The sequence below is a fragment of the Notolabrus celidotus genome, chromosome 1 (genome assembly GCF_009762535.1).
Source record: "Notolabrus celidotus isolate fNotCel1 chromosome 1, fNotCel1.pri, whole genome shotgun sequence".
Lineage (NCBI taxonomy): Eukaryota > Metazoa > Chordata > Actinopteri > Labriformes > Labridae > Notolabrus > Notolabrus celidotus.
This window is the reverse complement of record NC_048272.1, coordinates 29,475,345-29,496,072: the sequence shown is the minus strand read 5'-3', so window position 1 is coordinate 29,496,072 and position 20,728 is coordinate 29,475,345. Positions and strand designations below refer to the sequence as shown.

The 20,728-nt window shown below is 45.6% G+C and overlaps 1 protein-coding gene across 2 annotated transcripts in view; it reads left to right on the top strand.

The window, feature by feature from the left end:
• LOC117812253 (dystroglycan-like) overlaps positions 1-20,728 on the top strand; it is a 46,554-nt gene that overhangs the window by 11,397 nt on the left and 14,429 nt on the right. For both annotated transcript variants that reach the window (XM_034682915.1, XM_034682923.1), the window contains one exon: positions 10,965-11,681. In XM_034682915.1, the coding sequence (XP_034538806.1) occupies positions 11,250-11,681 (432 nt within the window). In that variant the 5' untranslated portion in view covers positions 10,965-11,249. The remainder of the gene's footprint in view (positions 1-10,964; positions 11,682-20,728) is intronic.

Here is a 20,728-nt window from a genome sequence, read left to right as displayed (position 1 = left end):
CCTCTTCAGCCTGTTTGCAGATGTGTGTAACGAATCAGGATGTCATGAGTCACCCTTTCATCCCGTTATTCAGCCCGCCATTCATCCACCCACGCATCCACCCACACGCACATGCAGCCATCAAACCATTCCTACACCCCACCCATTCATCCATCAATCTCCGCTCTGTGAAGGCCGTGTGTGTGTGTGTAGAGGAGAAGTTTTGGAGTGACAGAAGGATGCAGAAGCGGGTTTTGTTGATTGATTGGACCCAAGACTGCAGGAACATAGAGGAGGGAGAGTGGGAGAGGATAACAGCAGGATGCTTTCAGAGCAGGACAGGTGATAACAGGTAGGAGACAGAGTGTTCTGTTTGACCTACATGAATAAAGACCTTGTTGTTGTTGTTTGTCCTCCAGCAGCTTCATACTGTGTCTGTAGATCTGTGAGGTGTAAGGGCCTGTGTCCACTGACTGTGTTTTCCTCTTTCCTCAACAAACACAGTCCCGAGTTTTCAACCCTCAGTGTTTAAACATCCTCTCTGTCAGCTGACTTTATCACCACTCATCAACGTCACTCTTTCGTCACAGACCAATCAAAATCAAGAAGGGGCGGGGCTTCAGATATCAACTTTGTAGTCAAGGGCAGAGGGGAAACTCGTCCCGGGGTGTGTTTCAGAAGTTTGAACTAAAAACAGGAAGGTAGTTCTCTAAAGAATAGCCTCTGATCGCACCTGGTTTTTAGTCGACATCAGCTGTTTGCAGGATTTCCCTGATAAGGCCTCCTCACAGCAGCTGATATATTTCAACGTTCAGTGAATAAGAGACCTGCAGAAACAACTGCTTCCAGGTCTCAGAGAAATATGACACAGAAAAAAACAGCTGGAGGATGCGTGCCATCATGTGCGAGTGTGTGTTTAAGTCGACAGCCATCAGGTGGATCCTCTTCATGTTCACCTGAAACCAGGTGTTCAGTCTGAGCAGAGCTCGGCCTGTAATCAGAGCAGCTCCCCAACTATCTGTTTGAACTTTACACCGTTTCGTCTTCAGGTCTGTACAGGACATGTGTTAGACCCTCCTCAGTGTGGATGTGTGTTGGATTTGGACAGTGTGGACGTGTTATTTGTCCGTGTTATGAAGTCCGTCCGATTGAATCGTGTGGACATGCTGGTCTTGATAAAGCTCTGCAGCAGAGTTAACACAGCTCTGTTGTCATTTGGTATTCACAGCTCCTCTGTGCTCTCTGCTTTAAACCCTCTCAGATAGAAAAGACGCTTACTAATCACAATCTGTGTTTCCTTCTGCTTTAATGTTCATGTGAAGAAAATAGAGGATGCCTGCGCACTTCTTCTTCTTCTTCTTCTTCTTCTGTGGTTGTTTACAGAGTAGAGAGAGAGGGGGAGGGCGAGAGAGGCTGGTTAGCTGGTGTTTGAAGTATGCTAATTCGTGTGTAGCATCCCTTCTCTGCTTCGTTGTAATTCTGTGGCGCGAGCAGATCCACCAGGAGGGCAAATCAGGAGGGGAGAGGGGGGGAGAGAAAGGGGGAGAGAAAGGGGGAGAGAGAAAGAAGAGAGAGAGAGAAGAGAGAGAGGTAAAAGACTGCACGGCTGTCACCCACTTACTGAGAGAAAGGGGGAGAGAGCGAGAGGGGAGAAGGTGCAGAGAACAGGATTGGAGGCAAAGAGAGGACAGAGCGGAGCAGCAGTGTGTTTAAACTGAGTCTGCAGCGAACACACCACAGAGAGAGAGTTTGTGTGTGTGTGTTTGTGTGTGTGTGTGAGAGAGAGGTTTACAAGATGCTAAATAGCGTAGTTTTCCTGAGCCTGTTCCTTTGCCTCTCCTCCCTCACTCATCCCCTCTCTCACCTCCTCCCTTTCTTTCTCTCTCTCTCTCTCTGTCATAAAATATCTGGTGACACTAACAGGAAACACACCTTTAATGAAGACCTTCAGACAGAGGGTGATGTTTCACCCACAGCTTCTACTACAACACTTCGTCTTCACTCATTATATAAACATTAAAGTCATATAGTGAAGACACACACACAAAAAGCCCTGGAAGTATCCAGGTCAGTACAGTGTGTGTACACCCATAGTATCAGAGGTGTAGCTGCTTACACTGACCCAGATTTGTTTATCACAGAGCACATACAGAGGTGTGTGTGTGTGTGTGTGTATTTGTGTGCGTGTGTGTGTGTGTGTCTCAGCACACCTCAAAGCTTCATGGAGATTTCAACTGGTTGTTTTAAAGTTTAATAATCTGAATATTCGTATGATTCTTTGTTCTTTATAACCAACAAGAAGTATGACTGCTCAGAGGATAGAGCTGTCTGTCTGTCCTCAGAGGTTGGAGGTTAAAGCTGTCTGTCCTCAGAGGTTAAAGCTGTCTGTCTCTCCTCGGAGGTCAGAGCTGTCTGTCTGTCTTTATGAGATGCTGGTACGTTGAACAGCTAGCATGTCACCTCAGTGTTTTAGTGCTCAGTGTGTGTCTGCAGTGTTTGCAGGGATGAAGTGACAGCTGTGTGTCAGAGCTGATCAGACGTCCGTCCGTCTGTCTGTCTCCAGAGGGCTCAAATAAAGCTCCATTACGCTCCATGTTTCCACCCAGAACAACAGTTTAAAGACGCTGCGACAGAAACACTCCAGGAGAAACGTACCACCTGCACCTCAAGGATTCAGGAGGTAAACACACAGACACCTCAGGAATCTGACCCTAACATAACAGACCAGATCATCTGAGACCTGATCTGAGTTCTTAATGTTTTCTAAATACAGACTCAGGCTGATGATCAGAGAGAGATCTGAGTGAAACATTCACAGATCCTCCTCATGTTGCTCCGTTAAACTCTACACTACCACTCCACCTGATATCTACCATAAAACAAGAGTTCCCCCTGAACTCACTGAAGGAGGAGAGGAAGAGTGGAGGAGGAGGAGGAGTGGAGAGGAGAAGGAGAGAAGAGGAGGAGAGGAGAGGAGTCAATAGGACGTTGCTGAGGAAGGAAGAAGAATAAAGCTCAACCTCAGATTAAAGAGCTCAGATTACCCAGACTGCAGCCACAGTTTATAGGGTTAGGAGTTAAAGACTGTGTGTGTATATATGTGTGTATGTGTGTATAGAGAGAGAGAGAGAGAGAGTGTGGTGCAGTATAAAAAAGGTCTTGTATTTTGCCCAGTTGTCACTTTCAGTCACACTAGCAACTGTCTCCAGTTGTCTTTATATACACACACACACACAGGCACACATGTGACCAGCTGACCCCAGCTGTCTCTGTATCTCAAGTCTGAGCTGGTGGTCTTAACAGGACTAGGCCACACACACACACACACACACACACACACACACACACACACACACACACACACACACCTCAGATCTCTGTCGGGCTGTTTGAAACAGAAGAGCAGCATTTATCTGACTCTGAGCTTCTGTGAGGAACTGTCAGTGTGTTGATGTTAGCGCCCCCTGTGGTCAGAGCTCTCTCTGCTGATCTGGTCCTGTTCATGTGTTAGAGGGGCTTTCTGAGGAACAGCGAAGGAACTGTAAATGTTCTGTTCAGTTTCAGGTTCTTTAAACTTTGTCAATGCCAACATTTGTTGATCTGCAGTCAGTGATGGTGTGCGTCTCCAGCCGTCCTCTCTCCTGAGCACAGACTTTAAAACGAGCACCATCACACCTGGAGGACGACACAAAGTTAAAGACAATGAGACTACAGCTCCTAAACATGTTACCTTACAGACAAGTAAACACACTCACACACACACACACACACACACACACACACACACACACACACACACACACACACACACACACACACACACACACACACACACACACACACACACACACACACACACACACACCTGAAAACACAGCTTCAGCTAATTGGAGTGAGATGTAATTACTGCTGCCACCTACACATTCTTTAACAATCACTCTGTTTCCTCCTCTTTATTCTCTCTCTCTTTATTCTCTCTCTCTTTATTCTCTCTCTCTTTATTCTCTCTCTCTCTCTCCCTCTCTCTCTCTCTCTCTCTCTCTCTCTCTCTCTCTCCCTCTCTCTCTCTCTCTGATTGTTCTTTCATGTTTCATTTCTGCAGCGTTGCATCGTTATAATTAGCCTTCTGAGATGCAGAAAGCATCGCAGCATTTTCCCCTTATGAGCTGTTAGCCTTCACACTTACACGCACACACACACACACGCACACACAAAACATACACACAAACACAAACACATGCTCTCTCCCTAAGAAGCCTGTGAGCCTTCTAAGCGAGCAGAGAAAGCGCTGATGATGCCACGCCGCTGTTATCAGAATGGACGCTTGTGTGTGTGTGTGTGTGTGTGTGTGTGTGTGTGTGTGTGTGTGTGGTTGAAGAAGTATCTCCCTGCTCCTGTCCCGCTCTGTCTCTGTTATTCCTCAGCCTGCCTTAAAATGAATCCTCATCTCCAGGACCTTTAAGCTCTCAGGTCCCTGAGGGGGAAAGAGACGACCTTTGAGGGACCTGATGGGGCCTAAAGTGGGGGGGACCATTGTGTGCATGAGGACACCCAGGTGGAACTTGTGGTCTTTGTGAAGATGTACCAGCAGCAGAACTTAAACCTGAACGTGCCGTTGAATGAGAACTTATCCTCGCAGCAGGTTTTTGTCCCAAGTCTCTGATGTGTGGACTCGTCCTGCTGTCCTTTGTCCTCTCGCAGACAGCAGCAGAAACCAGGTTGTTTTCAATGTACCAGGAGACGATCCCTCCCCGTGCTGACACAGTCCTGTTTTTAATCACAGGATTGTTTTCAGATCAGGATCTTGTTTTCGGAGATAATAAAGCTCGGCAGGTTTTCTGTGAAACTCGAGGAAACAAAAGCTCTCTGTGTTTTTAACCGTGGGAGGTCCGGATGATACGGCACACCTACAGGACGTCAGGTCACTGTTTCCTGATGTGTCTCAGAGTTCAAAATAACCTCCACACCCTCCAATGTCCCAGAGCAGGTCTGTCCCTCCTGAGAGAGGATCCTGATCAGAAAAACACAATAATGATGAAGACGATGACCATGAATGTCCTGTCACAGCTTGTGTGTCTGATCCATGTGCTCCTCTGAAAGACTGAACTCCTGACAGAAACACCCTGATGTGTGTGTGTGTCGTTGTGTGTTATGTAGCGCACAGATCATATTGAAAGAGTGTGTGAGGTCACGTTTTTCTGTTTTCTTGTCCCTCTGTCCTGTTTTCCCGCTCGGCAGGCGTTCCCATGATGCTGTGTTTTGTGGTTCAGGTTCACATCTGTCCCGTGCTCCGTCTCTGTCATGGATCAGAGCTGCCGTGACCGAGGAGTGTCCGGATGTTTCCTGCAGGAGCTGTTTTCTCTGTCAGCACGCGTTAAAGCTGCAGCTCTCCTCTTCTGTCTAATCTTCTGTTGTTTGTCCTGCAGCTCAGACTCCTGCTGCTTTCCTCTTTAGTGTGACCTCATCTCCTCGTACCTGGTCTGACTGCTCTTTGGTGGTTGGTTAAGTGTCGTGTCAGTGAGACAGAGAGAGGGTCTGTCTCTCTGCTTACATGGTTGTATGCGATATGTTTCGCTCGGCATTGTTGATCTCAGACTCTCATGGTAATCAGATTATTGACTCCTATCAGCCAACCTCATGTTTTACCAGAGAGACTATGACCTCAGCTTTCTGTCCACCCTGCTGTCAGACATTTAAGAACAGCTCAACTCTGTCTCAGAGTTTGAAGTTTGGTTACTCTCATATTTACTGCATCATTGAATCTGATGAAGGATTTTAACTAGTGATGTAATTAAGGTCCAAATTTAACTTGTTATTTGGTTATCAGGTTTTATTTTGGTTCACCGTAGTTAGGCTGCTGCAGTTGAGCACCACACAGCTTAGAAACATACACTGACAAAATGTCAGCACTAGCTAGACATGACAATAGACATGTTTGTGTGCATGTGTGTCCTTGTGTCCTAGTGTCCTAGTATCCTTTCCCCACAGTGTTGTTGGTGGTGTCTGATATTCCAGGGCTAGCTTTCTGTTTCCTCTCTGCAGCCTCAGCAGCAGTTCTCAGATCAGCTGACAGTCTGTCTGTAGGTGTTCTGTGCTGAATGGCGACTGGATTATTTTGCTCCATCTGAAGACAAACTGAGCACGATCAGCTGACTCAATGTTTGAAGAGTCTGTCTGACAGAAAGCTTTGTTTGTACAGGTTGTTACACTTCGGACGTCACAGTTTAATCTGCAGGTTTATAAATATCTGATAAAGACACACACACACACACACACACACACACACACACACTACAACACACATACACACACTGTACATGAAGAACAAAGACTCATTACAACCTCACACAGGAGGTTTAGTCTGTGTTTACAGATTAGTCCAGATGAGAGACGATAAATGACTTAAATCTGCTAAACATCCTAATCTGATTATGAAGGTGGACTGCTTCTAATCCGGACTACAGTCACACACACTGCTCCTGAGTTTCTCTGTTTTTAATCAGTTTGAGAGCCGTCAATCAAACTGGCGTGGACTCATAAACCCGCCCACAGAAACAGGATGGCCAATCATGAGCCCTCGTGTGTCTAAAGTGTTAAACGCAGAGAGCCGACACATGAAAGGGTCAGAGCATTAAAGTCTGCAGTTTCTTTGTACATACTTTAAGTCTTCATAATGTGAGGTCAGATCATAAGATCTACAGGGGACATGTTTCACACAGAGAGGCTCACACACTCTAACATAAGTTTTTTTCACACGTGTTGTCTTTAAATGTCGTACTGTTAAACTGCAGCCATGTTTTCAGACAAGCAGCTCCAGCCTGTTATTAACACAAACAGGAACCAAGCTTAGACTGCTCAGAGACGTGTTCACTCTCTGACTGACACCAGGCTTCTATATCTGCTTTCCTCTTATAGTACAGCGTCTCCTCCTCAGATCCACAGCCAGACCCCCAACCATCCAAACCCAGAACCTTCAAACCAACCAACCCCCCACTAACCAAACTCAGAACCTTCAAACCATCCAACCCCCAACCATCCAACGCTCAAGCCATCCAACACCAAAACCTTGAAACCCCCAACCCTCCAGCCCTCGTACCATCCAACCTTCAAACCCCAAACCCCACAACCTCAAACCTCCCCATCCATTGAACCCTCCAACCCTTCAAGCCTCCAATCCCTCAACCTTCCAATCCCCTAACTCTCCAATCTTCAAACCCAAAACCCCCAACCATCCAATCTCCCATCCATTGAACCCTCTAGCCTTCCAACCCTCCAACCTTCAAACCCCAACCCTCCAACCCTTTAACCCTCCAATTCCTCAACCCTCCAATCTTCAAATCCCAACCCTCCAACCTTCAACCCTCCATCCTCCAATCCCCCACCCCTTCACCCCTCCATCCCTCCAACCCCCTGTCAACTTTCCCCTGTTTCCCAGTCCAGGTCCACCTGATCCCCCCTAGAGGAAGCATGCGAGTGTCCGGTATTCAGTTTATTTTTGGAGACGTCCTGTTAGCTGATTCCTGAGACAAGCTGTCATGTCTGATCTTATTTTTGTCCCTAAGCGGAAGGTGTGTCATGTTTCAGTCAGCAGTCAGGACAAACTGTGAGACTGATCCCACCGCCGGTGAAACAGGGTGAGGTCTGAAAACTCAACCCTCTGATGTGAGGAAGACTTCATGGGTTTTTAGTGTTTGTAACCATGGGCATAAAACTCTATGACACACAACCGCATTACATACCATGTTAGCACGTCAGCAGAGGCTTGTGTTACAGTTCAGACACAAACAAAACTTAATATAAGATAAAATCTGTTTTATGTGTAGTTATTCAGTGCATTATAAAATACACAAAGCACTTACATCAGACTGTAATTACCCCCCCACACTCCGCCCACACAGCCCGAACATCATCAACATGTGGGACAGTTTCATCCTCCCACTCCATAAATCTGTCTGCTCATTGGTTCAGTAACCACACAGTCAGAGCGTCCAAAACAACCTGACCAATAGGAGGAGCCGTGTCACAGTAAAGATGTCCCTGTGCTGCACACCAGACGACACCAAGACACACAAGACTGGATCCATAAAAATATTTATACATGGTCAAGTAACAGAAACCAACCAATCAATGGAGAGGTAGATCAGCAGCTCCTCTGAGAGTTTGACTCCTGTTCTCCTCAGTTCAGCGGTGTGTGTGTGTAGAGCGTGATGTAACAGCTGTGTGTGGTGAAATTCCTCTTCCTCTTCCTCATAAAGCTCTCTCCTTCTGTAGGGATCATTGTTGTAATGTTGTCAGACTCTTAGAATAACAACCTGAGCCTGTCAGGGACAAATACAAGAACTGTCAGTGGACACACTTTCATCCATTGAGGATGATGTTGCAGACGTTACAGTCTGAGGAAGAGCTCACACACTGAGAGTTTTTGTTTTTGATTCCGAAAATTCAAAAAAACAAAAACATCTCAGCTCCTCTTTAGTCTCAGTGTTTGATTTCAATTCTGACACTAAACTATCAGTCTGTCAGGTTTCTTTTCTTCCTCTCTCGTTCTGTTTTCTCCATCTGTCTCCTGTTGTTCAGAGCACAGAGGAGGGTGGAGAGCAATTTTGGGTGGTGTTGTAGGTGTTGAGTAATGACAGCTTTCTGTCCTGCTCTCAGTCTATGTGTCCATCTTTCAGAGCGCTGACAGAGCGTCTTTATCCTGCAGCCACACTCCCCCGCCATCATCCGTCTCTCTATTGTCCCTCCATGAATAGACAGAGAGTGTTTGTGACGAGGATAAACGAGGGGGAAGGAACAGCCCGAAGGTTTGGGATTCTTCAGAGAGAAGGTGTGGCGTACCTTAAGCCTCTGAAGGGGGAGAGGAGAGGAGGGGAGGGGAGGAGAGGAGCAAGGATTTGAAAGAGTGCAGACAGACAGAATGAAAAGATGAAGAGAAAGGAGAAATGAAAGAAAAAGGTGACAGAATGAGAATCAGTCCACACAAAAGAGAATACAGGAGAAAAGGTCTTTCCTGCGGCCCTGACATGAAAGAGATGGAGTTCATCCCCATCAGCCTTCCTGTTCGACTTTACCAGACAAACTTTAACGTGCCAATCAGCGAACTGAGTGTAATGCTCCAATCAGAGAGCTGAGTTTCACTCTCCAATCAGAGAAAGGAGTTTAATGCTCCAATAGGAGAGACAACTTAAACAATCCAATCAGAAAGAGCTGAGTTTAACTCTCCATAAGAGAGAGCTGAATTTAACTCTCCAATCAGAGAGAGCTGAGTTTAACTCTCCAATCAGAGAGAGCTGAGTTTAAAGCTCCAATCAGAGAGAGCTGAATTTAATTCTCAAGTCAGAGAGAGCTGAGTTTAACTCTCCAATCAGAGAGAGCTGAGTTTAAAGCTCCAATCAGAGAGAGCTGAATTTAACTCTCCAATTAGAAAGCTCAGTTTAACTCTCCAATCAGAGAGAGCTGAGTTCAACGCTCCAATCAGAGAGAGCTGAGTTTAATGCTCCAATCAGAGAGAGCTGAGTTCAACGCTCCAATCAGAGAGAGCTGAGTTCAACGCTCCAATCAGAGAGAGCTGAGTTTAACGCTCCAATCAGAGAGAGCTGAGTTTAACGCTCCAATCAGAGAGAGCTGAGTTTAACTTTCCAATTAGAGAGAGCTGACTTTAAACCTAACAGTGAGATGTGGCCTCTCAGAGTCAAGGAGGTGAAGTCTTCAAACTTTCAGAGGGCAGCAGTTTGACTTCCCCTCTCTGTGGATGAAACAGCAGGAAGCGTCACCGCGGCGATCCTGATTAAAAACAAACTTTTGTCTAAAGGTGAAGCTCTGCGAGGGCGACCGAGCAACAACAAAGGGAGAGAGAGAGAGAGTGAAAAGCTACCTGGGAGGTACGGTGTTGTTGTTTCCGTGGAGACCCTGCAGTGATTTCACTCTCTGCAGAGGGAAATGGACTCACAGCGGGGGGGCTGCTTTCTACCTCATTCACTCTCACTCTTTCTTTCTGCTTCTGTCTATCCCTTTCTCTTTAACGAAAGCCCTCAGGGGACATAACACACACACACACACACACACACACACACACACACGCACACTAACACACACACACACACACACACACACAGTCACACACTCAGGAGGGGATCCTCTTCTCCATGAAAGAGCCGCATGAATAACAAACCTCTGAGTTCAGCTCTCTGACTCACAATAGACACACACACACACACACACACACACACACACACACACACACACACACACACACACACACACACACTCAGTTTGACCCCTCACAATAAGAGAAAGTATGCATTCATTAGCAGCTCTAAGAAAGCTCTGACTGGTCCTCTATTGTTGGCTGATCCAAGGTCCCACCGTATATCACCTTCACACACACACACACACACACACACACACACACCCCTCTCCCCTCCCTCACTTGTTCCTCCCTCCTTCATCAGTGCTGCACAGTGTTGTGTGCTTCAGCTCAAGTGTTTCACACGTTCACCGTCAATGATGGTAACCTGTATCTAACCATCAGAATATGAGTTTTTACAGTCTGCTGACAAAATGAGGAAGTCTGGACATGTTCAGGTGGAGTCACACCTGTCTGTGTCCACCTTATGAATGGATCAGAGTGTGACAGTCTGTCCCACAGTGTTTGTAAGTCAGTCTTTCTGGCTGCGCTCTGAAGGCACTTTGTGCTGTTTCACAAGCTGCAGTTTGTGAAACCCCCCCCCCCCCCCCCCCCCCCCCCCCCCCCCAACATGATGGATTCCCCTCCACAATCAGATTTACGCTGTGAATCAGTTTAAAGGTCTGAACTTGCTGGAGAATTGACTCCAGATTCAGGACTCTTCAGATCCAGCTATTTGAGTCTATAGCTGATACAAGTTTAAAGTTTCCTCATCTAACCATCTCTCTCTCTCTCTCTCTCTCTCTCTCTCTCTCTCTCTCTCTCTCTCTCTCTCTCTCTCTCTCTCTCTCTCTTACAGGTCTCTATGGGACTCCTGACCCTCTGAGGTTCGAGCACAAAGGGTTGAGGGGAAGAGGAAGAATAAAGGCGCGAGAGGACAAAAGTGGAGGAGGAGGCGGCGAGCAGGAGAGCGTTTGTGCAGAGGAGTGGGCGGAGCCAGAAAGGGAGGCAGGGAGATTTGAAAGAAGGGATTAGCTGGATCTGTCAGGGGTGCATGCTCCCCCTTCAGTCCCCCCCTCCCGTGTGGACATCCTCCTTTTTATCCTGTGTTCCTCTTCAGTGACGGGTCTGCAGACTGCAGAGAATGCACCACAGACTGAGCGTTGGACAGCTCGGGGAGAGGGGGGCCCTCGATGTCAGACTCCCCAGGACTAGAGTGCTGCTGCTGGGCTTCCTGCTGGCGGCGGCGGGGCTCCTCCCCCTGCAGGCGTATGCAGACGTGGAGATCGACGTGCTGGGAGGGATGGAATTACTGGAAGCAGGAGAGGGCGAGGGCGTGGGCAGAGGGGGCGAGCTGGAGGCGTCTATGACGTCCTCGCTGCTTCACGACTTTCAGGAAGTGACCGAGGGTTTGCGTGCCATGGAGGCTGTTGCTATGGAAACCATAGAGAGGTCGGTGACTCAGCAGAACACTGCGCCCACCACCTTTCCAGACTCTTCAGCGGTGGTGGGTCGGATCTTCCAGATGAAGGTGCCCAACAAGAAGGAGGAAGTTTACCTGGGTGACATCATCAAGGTGAGTCATAACAGATCCACCCTGTCATCTGATTGGCTGCTCTGGCAGCGTCTTTATGGCGTGTTCTGTTTTCACTGTATGGAGACCCACAGAAAGCTGGACGTGTCTGGAACATGAAAAAATGTCTTTACATCTTAAATTAAAACATGTGGATGCACACGCTCGAGTCATTCAGAGACACAAAGTGACTTTCAGTTTACCCCTGAAACAAGGTCACACCTCCTCTCACACCTCGTACATCTACCTGCATCACCTGTCTCTGATTCAGTAGCTCAGAGGCTCAGTTTCAGCTCAGTTTCCCTGTGTCAGAAATAATAACAAACAGCATCCAATCAGGCACTGAGAGGGAGCCTCCTGACACATGTTCAAATGTTCATGTGTTCATGTGTTCACATGATCATGTTCTCTCCACTCTCACTGAACAGCGTGCTTACATCTAAAATCTTTAAACTCTGATGTAAAAAATCCAACTGAACTACATGAGATCTGTTTGCAGCTCACCCTGTCTCATAGTTTGTTTAGTTTCTTTCTCTTCAACCAGATTTTTAAGTTTAACACCTGTGTCCGTCTGAAAGGTGAGCTGTCACAAAGTACCCAGATAGAGTTTTACTCAAAGGATGACAGTGCTTTTTTTTACCATCTTTTCTTCCTCATGAGGTCGTGACAGTGTGTTTAGAGGAAACGGATACATGAGGTAAATTAAGCTTGACTCCTCTGTTTGAAACTCGTGACCAGCAGGGGGCGCTGGAGAGGCTCTTGGCGAAGAGGTCAAGGGCTGTTCCTCATGGCTATCGAAGCTAGCATAGCAAACATAGCTACAAACTCCACCAATGAACAGGTGGCTGTAGAAACAGCTAGAACACCATGGGAGTCATCACACAGGAAGTCAGTTTACACCTCTGTTCATCCCTTCATCAGTTCATCCGTCCATCTCTAACTCCCTTTATCCGTTAGTGTTCATCTGTTCCTCCCTTCATCCCTTCCTCCGTTCATCCGTTCATCCCTTCAACTGTTCATCCGTTTATTCCTTCGACTATTCATCCGTTCAACTGTTCATCCGTTCAACTGTTCATCCATTCATCTGTTCATACCTTCATCCCTTATATCTTCATCTGTACATCCATTCATCCCTCTATCCCTTTATCCATGTGTTCATCTGTTCCTCCGTCCAACCTTACATCTGTTCATCCCTTCATCTGTTCATCAGTTCATACGTTCATCCCTTTAACCATTCATCCGTTTGTCTGTTCATCTCTTCATACCTTCATCCTTTCATCTGTTCATCCCTTCATCTTTTCATCTGTTTATCCCCTCATCTGTTCATCTGTTCATCCCTTCATCCCTTCACCTGTTCATCCCCTCATCCATTCATCCTTTCATCCTTTTATCCCCTGAACACGTCTCTCATGTCGCTGCAGCTCTTTACTTTAATAATGAAGCTTAATTTCTCCTCTTCCTCTCTCCTGTTTCTTATTGTTAATCAGCTGATTCCTCTCTCTCTCTCCTCTTCATCAGTTATCTTCCTCTCCTCCTCCTCCATCTCTGTCCCTCCACCCCTCCCTTCTTATTCTCCAGGCTAAACCTTTAATATTGTACACTCCCTTCCTTCCTTCCTTCCTGCCCTTCATCTTCCTCACATCATCTCCATCAGCCATTCCTTCCCCCCTCCCTCCATCATGTTCTCTTTTAAAAGTCTCCTCCTCCTCTTCCTCTTCCTCTCTCTCTCTCTCTCTCTCTCTCTTTATCTCCCTTGTCACTTCAAGCTTTTCATATTCAGCTGCTCTCTTCCTCTCCTCCTCCTCTGCCTCCATCTTTCTTTTCCTTTTAAGTCTCTCCCTCCCTAGCTCCCTTTGCTCCTTTCCTCCCCCCTCGTTGGATCAGATTCTATCAATCAGTCTCCTTGCTGAGGAGAAGCATGAGACCCTGTGAGGGTCCTAACAGAGTCAGAGGCAGCAGGTCGCTCAAGTTCAGAAACAGGAGTCTAGAAGAAGTCTTCTCTGGAGCTGCTGAGAGGTTTCATTTCAGCCGGACTCTCCTGAATATTTCATGAGAAGGATTTCTTCACTTTTCAGATGAGTGAACGTGTAACTCTGAGCTGATTGGAGCTGATGGATGTGGCTCATATTGCGGTGTGTGTTCGGTCTTTTAAAGAGACGTGACATGTATTTCTTGTGACAGTTGAAACCGAGCCACCAGGTCGTCTGCAGGCTGGTGGGGGATTTAAATAAACCATGTCTGTGGAGAGAGCTGGAGGACTCAGGATGAGATGTAGGTCCATTATGAGGAGGGCAGATCTACCTACCTGACACACCTGAAAGAAGACCAACCAGGACTTGGTTTTAACACCTGTATCTGTGATGAGGAAGACTCTGGGCCTGAGTAAGGTCACGCATGAAACCAGAACTGGGTCTCTGTTGAAAACTAGTCAAAGGTTACTAACTAGTTCTTAGTGACCGATCAGATGATGAACTGCACACCTTCTGAACGTCAACATGTAGACTCCTCTCTCGTCAATCTCTCCTCAATCTCTCCTCCTCTCTCCTCTGTCTCTCCTCCTCTGTCCGCTCTCTCTCCTCCTCTGTTTCTCCTCTTCTCTCCTCTGTCTCTCCTCCTCTTTTTTACTCTCTCCTCTGTCACTCCTCCTCTCTGCTCCTCTCGTTCCTCAGCCTGAAGCCTCTTTAAACTTGATTATATCTGTCACACTGTAAGCTTGAGGCCTGTTCTCACAGCCAATAGAAGGTGACAGGGCGGGCAGAGAGGCCAAGAAAGAGAGGAGGACAGAGGAGAATTAATGCTAGTACAGAAAAATGGAGAGGAGAGGCAGGTCGTGACCTCAAAAGCAGCACCATCATTCCTCTGCTGCAGCTCACCTGTTCACCTGTTACAGAGAACACACCTGATGATCCTTTCATACTGAGAACAGGTGTGGACCCTCAGACCGCTCAGGTGTGTCCAGGTGCAGAGAAACTTAGGGAGGAAGGTTCTCTCAATGTTAATAACAGAGCATCACTCACTGATACCTTTACCTGTTTAAGTGTGCAACAACAAGAGACACCAGCTGTGTGTGTGTGTGTGTGTGTGTGTGTGTGTGTGTGTGTGTGTGTGTGTGTGTGTGTGTGTGTGTGCGTGTGCGTGTGCGTGTGTGTCAGTATGCTGTTTGGGTTTCTGTCCTGATGAATGGAGACAGTAGCTGCTGTTGGAAAGGACTGATCTCCCCCGAGAGCAATTTTGGTGGGAAAACTAACTTTCTCCTCTTCTCTCCATTCATTATCTCCCTCACTCCTCCTCCTCCTCCTCCCATTTAACCCCTCCTCCTCCTCCTTTCTTAGCGTCTTGTCACACTCCCTCTTTCTCCTCTCTCTCCCTCTCTGCCTGTTGTTGAAGACTTGCCTCCTCTGTATTTCTTCTCTTCATGTTAAAAGCTTTCTTTCTCTACTTCCTGTTTTCATCCTGCATCAGGGGAAACGCTTATTTTCATCCTCCTTTTAAGTTTTTCTGCTTTATTGAGTGTTCAAACCTCTCATGTCTTTCTATCACTCTTTCTCTGTCCACTGTCCTTGAGAATATCTAACAAACCGGACTCTGAGGGTGCAGACTCTCCTCTTTTCCTCAAAGTATTTCTGGCCCTGTTCTCTGGCCCCGTTAGCGTCTGTAGCCGTTAGCTGTTAGCTGGCAGGGTGTCAGTGGAAACTGGTATTAAAGCTCGTAGGGAGAAGCAGCAGCCCAAAGATAAAAACACAGCAGAACATATGAGTCACTTGGGCTGTGAGCTCGCTCTCACCACGTCTTTACTGGCAGCAGGACGCGGTGGACATGTTGCTATGTAATTAAACATGCAGCAGGAGAGGCTTCTGTTCATATGGTCCAAATTATATGCTCCTATAAATTCATTCATAAGCTGAGGACGGGGTAGGAAAACTTTCACTCTGCACCGAGCAGGGAATAGAATCCCTCTACAATGTTTTTGGACGTGGAAGTATTTATCTAAATTATTTAATTAAAGTCCTGATAAAGTCCCTGGAACTGAAACTTTGAGGTGGAGTTATTTCACTGTGCGTTGTATGGGTGTATTTTATTTCCCTGTTAAACTCTAGCTCCTCTGCTGTCCCAGACAAAAATAGAAATAATCTATCTGAGAGAATCCTCTGGTTAAAACATGCTCCTTCTTTCAGATGAAGGTGTCTGTTTCACTTTTAGTCACACTTAGGCCTTCATACCAGGTCAGACCCGCAGCACGCATCATTTCATCCAAACAGCTACAGTGACTCTCTAACCTCCAGCAGAGAAATGAGAAATAGACAACACGAGCTGATTCTGTGGTTGAAATTTCCTTAAAGAGTCGGAGTGAATCCTCTCTGCGTAAAGTCTCCTCTTGTTATGATGGTGTGTCCTCGCGTTGCCTAGATACCACAGCTGAACAGGCTGGAATCCTACAGCGTGTTTGGTTGTTGCAGTGTGCTCAGCTATGAAGGTTTAAGGTTCATTGTATTGTCATTCAAACATGTTAAAAACATGTAGGAACGACAATCGTTACTCAGGTCAGCGAGATGCAGAACAGAAGGCATTATACAGAGTCATAAATAAAATACACCTAATACATAAATAATGAAATACATACCCTAAAAAGCTATAACAAGTAGAACACATAGTTAAAAACTGAGTCTGAAGAATAATGCAGTCCAATTGGTTGAAAGTGCAGAGAACAAACTCAAAGTCGGGGAGATCACAAACCTCATAGCATCCAGGAAGTAGCTGCACTTTAGTCTCATCAGCTGGAGCCCTGGGTTATCTGTGGGGAGCCCTGTTGCCTCAGCCCGCTCAGTTGGTATGTTTGGTTGTTGCAGTGAGATGGTTGTTGTAGTGTGTTTAGGTTGCAGATGGCCTGGTTGTTGAAGTGTGTTTTGTTGTTGCAGATTATAGACTATTAAGGATTGCAGTTCTCAGAAACATGTTGATCTTTTGGCATTGGAATAAGGTTGTTAAGGTTTGTCGCAGTGTTGTTTGGTTGTTGCAGTGACTTAAAGTTGCAGTGTGTTTCGTTGTTAGAGTGAGTTAAAGTTGCAGTGTGTTTCGTTGTTAGAATTAGTTAAACTTGCAGTGTTTGATTGTTGCAGTGTGTTTAGGTTGTTGCAGTGTTGGTTTTTGTTACAGAGTGTTTGGTCGGTATGGTGAGTTTAGGTTGCAGTGTGTTTTATTTTTGCCGTTTGTTTGGTTGTTGCAGTGTGTTTTCTTTATGCAGTTTATTTGGTTGTTGCAGTGTTTGGTTGTTGCAGCTTATTTGGTTGTTGAACTGTGTATATGTTGCACTGTGGTGTGCTGTTTTGTTTAAGTGTGTTTAGGTTTGTGCGGTGAGTTTAGGCTGAGTGTGTTAGGTTGTTGCAGTGTGTTTAGGTTGTAGTTTGTTAGGATGTTGCAGTGCGTTATGGTCGCAGTTTGTTAGGATGTTACAGTGTGTTAAGGTTGCAGTTTGTTAGGATGTTGCAGTGTGTTAAGGTTGCAGTTTGTTAGGATGTTGCAGTGTGTTAAGGTTGCAGTTTGTAAGGATGTTGCAGTGTGTTAAGGTTGCAGTTTGTTAGGATGTTGCAGTGTGTTACGGTTGTTGCACTTTGTTAAGATGTTGCAGTGTATTAAGGTTGCAGTTTGTTAGGATGTTGTAGTGTGTTAGGTTGTTGCAGTTTGTTAGGTTGTTGCAGTGTGTTTAGGTTGTTGCAGTCTGTTAGGTTGTTTCAGTGTGTTAAGGTTGCAGTTTGTTAGGATGTTGCAGTGTGTTAAGGTTGTTGCAGTTTGTTAGGATGTTGCAGTGTGTTTAGGTTGTTGCAGTTTGTTAGGATGTTGCAGTGTTAAGGTTGTTGCAGTGTGTTTAGGATGTTGCAGTTTGTTAGGTTGTTGTAGTGTGTTGAGGTTGTAACAGTTTGTTAGGATGTTGCAGTGTGTTAAGGTTGCAGTTTGTTAGAATGTTGCAGTGTGTTAAGGTTGCAGTTTGTTAGGATGTTGCAGTGTGTTAAGGTTGCAGTTTGTTAGGATGTTGCAGTGTGTTAAGGTTGCAGTTTGTTAGGATGTTGAAGTGTGTTAAGGTTGTATTTTGTTAGGTTGTTGCAGTTTGTAAGGTTGTTGCAGTGTGTTTAGGTTGTTGCAGTCTGTTAGGATGTTTAGTGTGTTAGGTTGTTGCAGTTTGTTGGGTTGTTGTAGTGTGTTTAGATTGTTGTAGCTTGTTAGGTTGTTGCAGTGTGTTAAGGTTGCAGGTTTTTAGGATGTTGCAGGGTTGTTAAGGTTGCAGTTTGTTATGATGTTGCATTGTGTTAAGGTTGTTGCACTTTGTTAAGATGTTGCAGTGTATTAAGGTTGCAGTTTGTTAGGATGTTGTAGTGTGTTAGGTTGTTGCAGTTTGTTAGGATGTTGTAGTGTGTTAGGTTGTTGCAGTTTGTTAGGTTGTTGCAGTGTGTTTAGGTTGTTGCAGTCTGTTAGGATGTTGTAGTGTGTTAGGTTGTTGCAGTTTGTTAGGTTGTTGCAGTCTGTTAGGATGTTTAGTGTGTTAGGTTGTTGCAGTTTGTTAGGTTGTTGCAGTCTGTTAGGATGTTGCAGTCTGTTAGGTTGTTGTAGTGTGTTAGGATGTTTAGTGTGTTAGGTTGTTGCAGTGTGTTAGGTTGTTGCAGTCTGTTAGGATGTTGCAGTCTGTTAGGTTGTTGTAGTATGTTAGGTTATTGCAGTTTGTTAGGTTGTTGCAGTGTGTTTAGGTTGTTGCAGTCTGTTAGGTTGTTTCAGTGTGTTAAGGTTGTTGCCGTTTGTTAGGATGTTGCAGTTTGTTAGGATGTTTCAGTTTGTTAGGATGTTGCAGTTTGTTAGGATGTTGCAGTGTGTTAAGGTTGCAGTGTGCTGGTTTGTGCTCATTTGTTGCAGCACAGTGTGTGGCTCTGATTGGCTCACAGAGTGGAGCCATGTTTGGAGTGTGAAGGTCCCTGCAGCAGATTATATTTAGACACTCACACTGTGTGATTATAGACTATTAAGGACTACAGCTCTCAGAAACATGTTGATCTTTGCTGTAGGAATAATGCAGCCTGTAAACACACATTAACACAGCTTCAGTCTTTTGCTAAGTCTTTGCTCTCAGGACTGCCGTGTTGTTAAAATATGAAATCTCAGTGTGACATTTAACCTGCAGCAGTGCAGGGGAAGAAGCACACACACTCTTGAGCATGCTGGAGTCTATTGTAGGAAGGGGTGTGTTACAGTCGGGGGATCTTTACCAAACAGAGCGTGGTCGACATTCATGATGTTCGTCTGTAATGGGACCTCCTGCGTCCATAATGCTGCTTTAGAAAACACACTAAAGACACACACGTGAATCATTTGAAGAGTGGACCTCACAGTATCAGCTTCATGTAGATGATGTTTGTCACTGTATGCATACTTCCTCTTTCCATTAGATGGCGCTATGACTCTTGATTTGTATATTTTCCTGTAGATGAGTGCAGATGGGGACTCTAATAAAACATGTAAGATCTGGGGCAGAGTTAACTCTGTTCTCTAGAGTTACAGCTACTCCTGTTTGTGTGTGAGTGTTAGACCTCTCTTGATTTAGATAACCTGTTTCTGACACGATGATGAAGTTCTACATGGACCACATGAAGCTCCAGGGATGAGACTGTTCATCAGGGAACCCATAGAGAGCTAAATATTTCACATTGCCAATATAGCTGCCTCTGACTCTTGTTGAGCTCTGGGTGTGGCTCAGAGTGTCTGTGCAGATATTTATATGTGACATAGCAAAGATAAAATTAGTGCATGAAGGCGAAACACAGAGCGGAGCTATGGAGACGCTTAAGTCCAACCATGTGACAGACCTTATGTTAGATTAAATTGTATACTACTTTTGAATTGTGTTTGTTTTTGAGCTCCTTTAGACCCCACAAATGCAACTTTCTTTGGACTAGAAGGGAAGAAACAAACAAATTAAAGAGCAAAGAGAAAGAAAGTGACAAAGCAGATCCATCGGGGTCCTCACACTGCTGCCTGTTGGTCTCATCTGACAAGCTTCTGCCTCATCTTTGTCTCCTTCTCTCCCTCACCTCTCTCTCTCCCTCTCTGAGTGATGTGTTTAAGGTTTAATGGTGATGCGGCTCTGTGGCTCATTAGCCGCATAAAGCTAGCTGATGTTTTATTTATATGAAATCAGAGAAAAGAGGAGGTAATGACTGACCCTGGGGGCGGCGGTCTTCATCAGTAGGAGGAGGAGGAGGCACTATCTGAGGAGGCTCTCAAACATCTTATGTTCAAATGATTTCTGTTCCTCTCTTAGCAGAGTGATGGAGCTTCAGTTCGTCTGTCTCTCCTTTGTTTCTGTGTCAGGATGAATATAACACAGATCACATTCTCTCCTTCAGTGCTCTCTTCACTGTGTGCTCTAACTCGTATTGTTCAGCTGTAACCCTGCACTGAAATACAGTGTATACAAGTGTGTCTCTTTCCACTTTGAGGTCTTTTTATTTAAGTCATCAAAGACCATCCTGATCAGCTGATTGTCTGAAGAATCAGTCAGGAAGAAAGAGCTAGTTTCTGCTAATCTGATCTAAAAACAGAATCAGTGATGGTTCTTCTGCAGCTCTGAATGAAGCTTCCAATGCAGCTCTGAATTAATATTTTCCTGCAGCTCTGATTGAAGCTTCATCTGCAGCTCTGACTGAAGCTTCTCCCACAGCTCTGAATGAAGCTTCCCATGCAGCTCTAAATAATGCTTCTCCTGCAACTCTGAATAAATATGTTCCTGTAGCTCTGACTGAAGCTTCTCCTAGCTCTGAATGAGGCTTCTCCTAGCTCTGAATGATACTTCTCCTGCAGATCTGAATGAAGCTTCCCATGCAGCTCTAAATAAAGCTTCCCATGCAGCTCTAAATTATGCGTTTCCTGCAGCTCTGATTGAAGCTTCTCCTGCAACTCTGAATGAATATTTTCCTGCAGCTCTGATTGAAGCTTCATCTGCAGCTTTTATTGTAGCATCTCCTGCAGCTCTGAATGATGCTTATCAAATAGCAGAGTAAACTCACCTG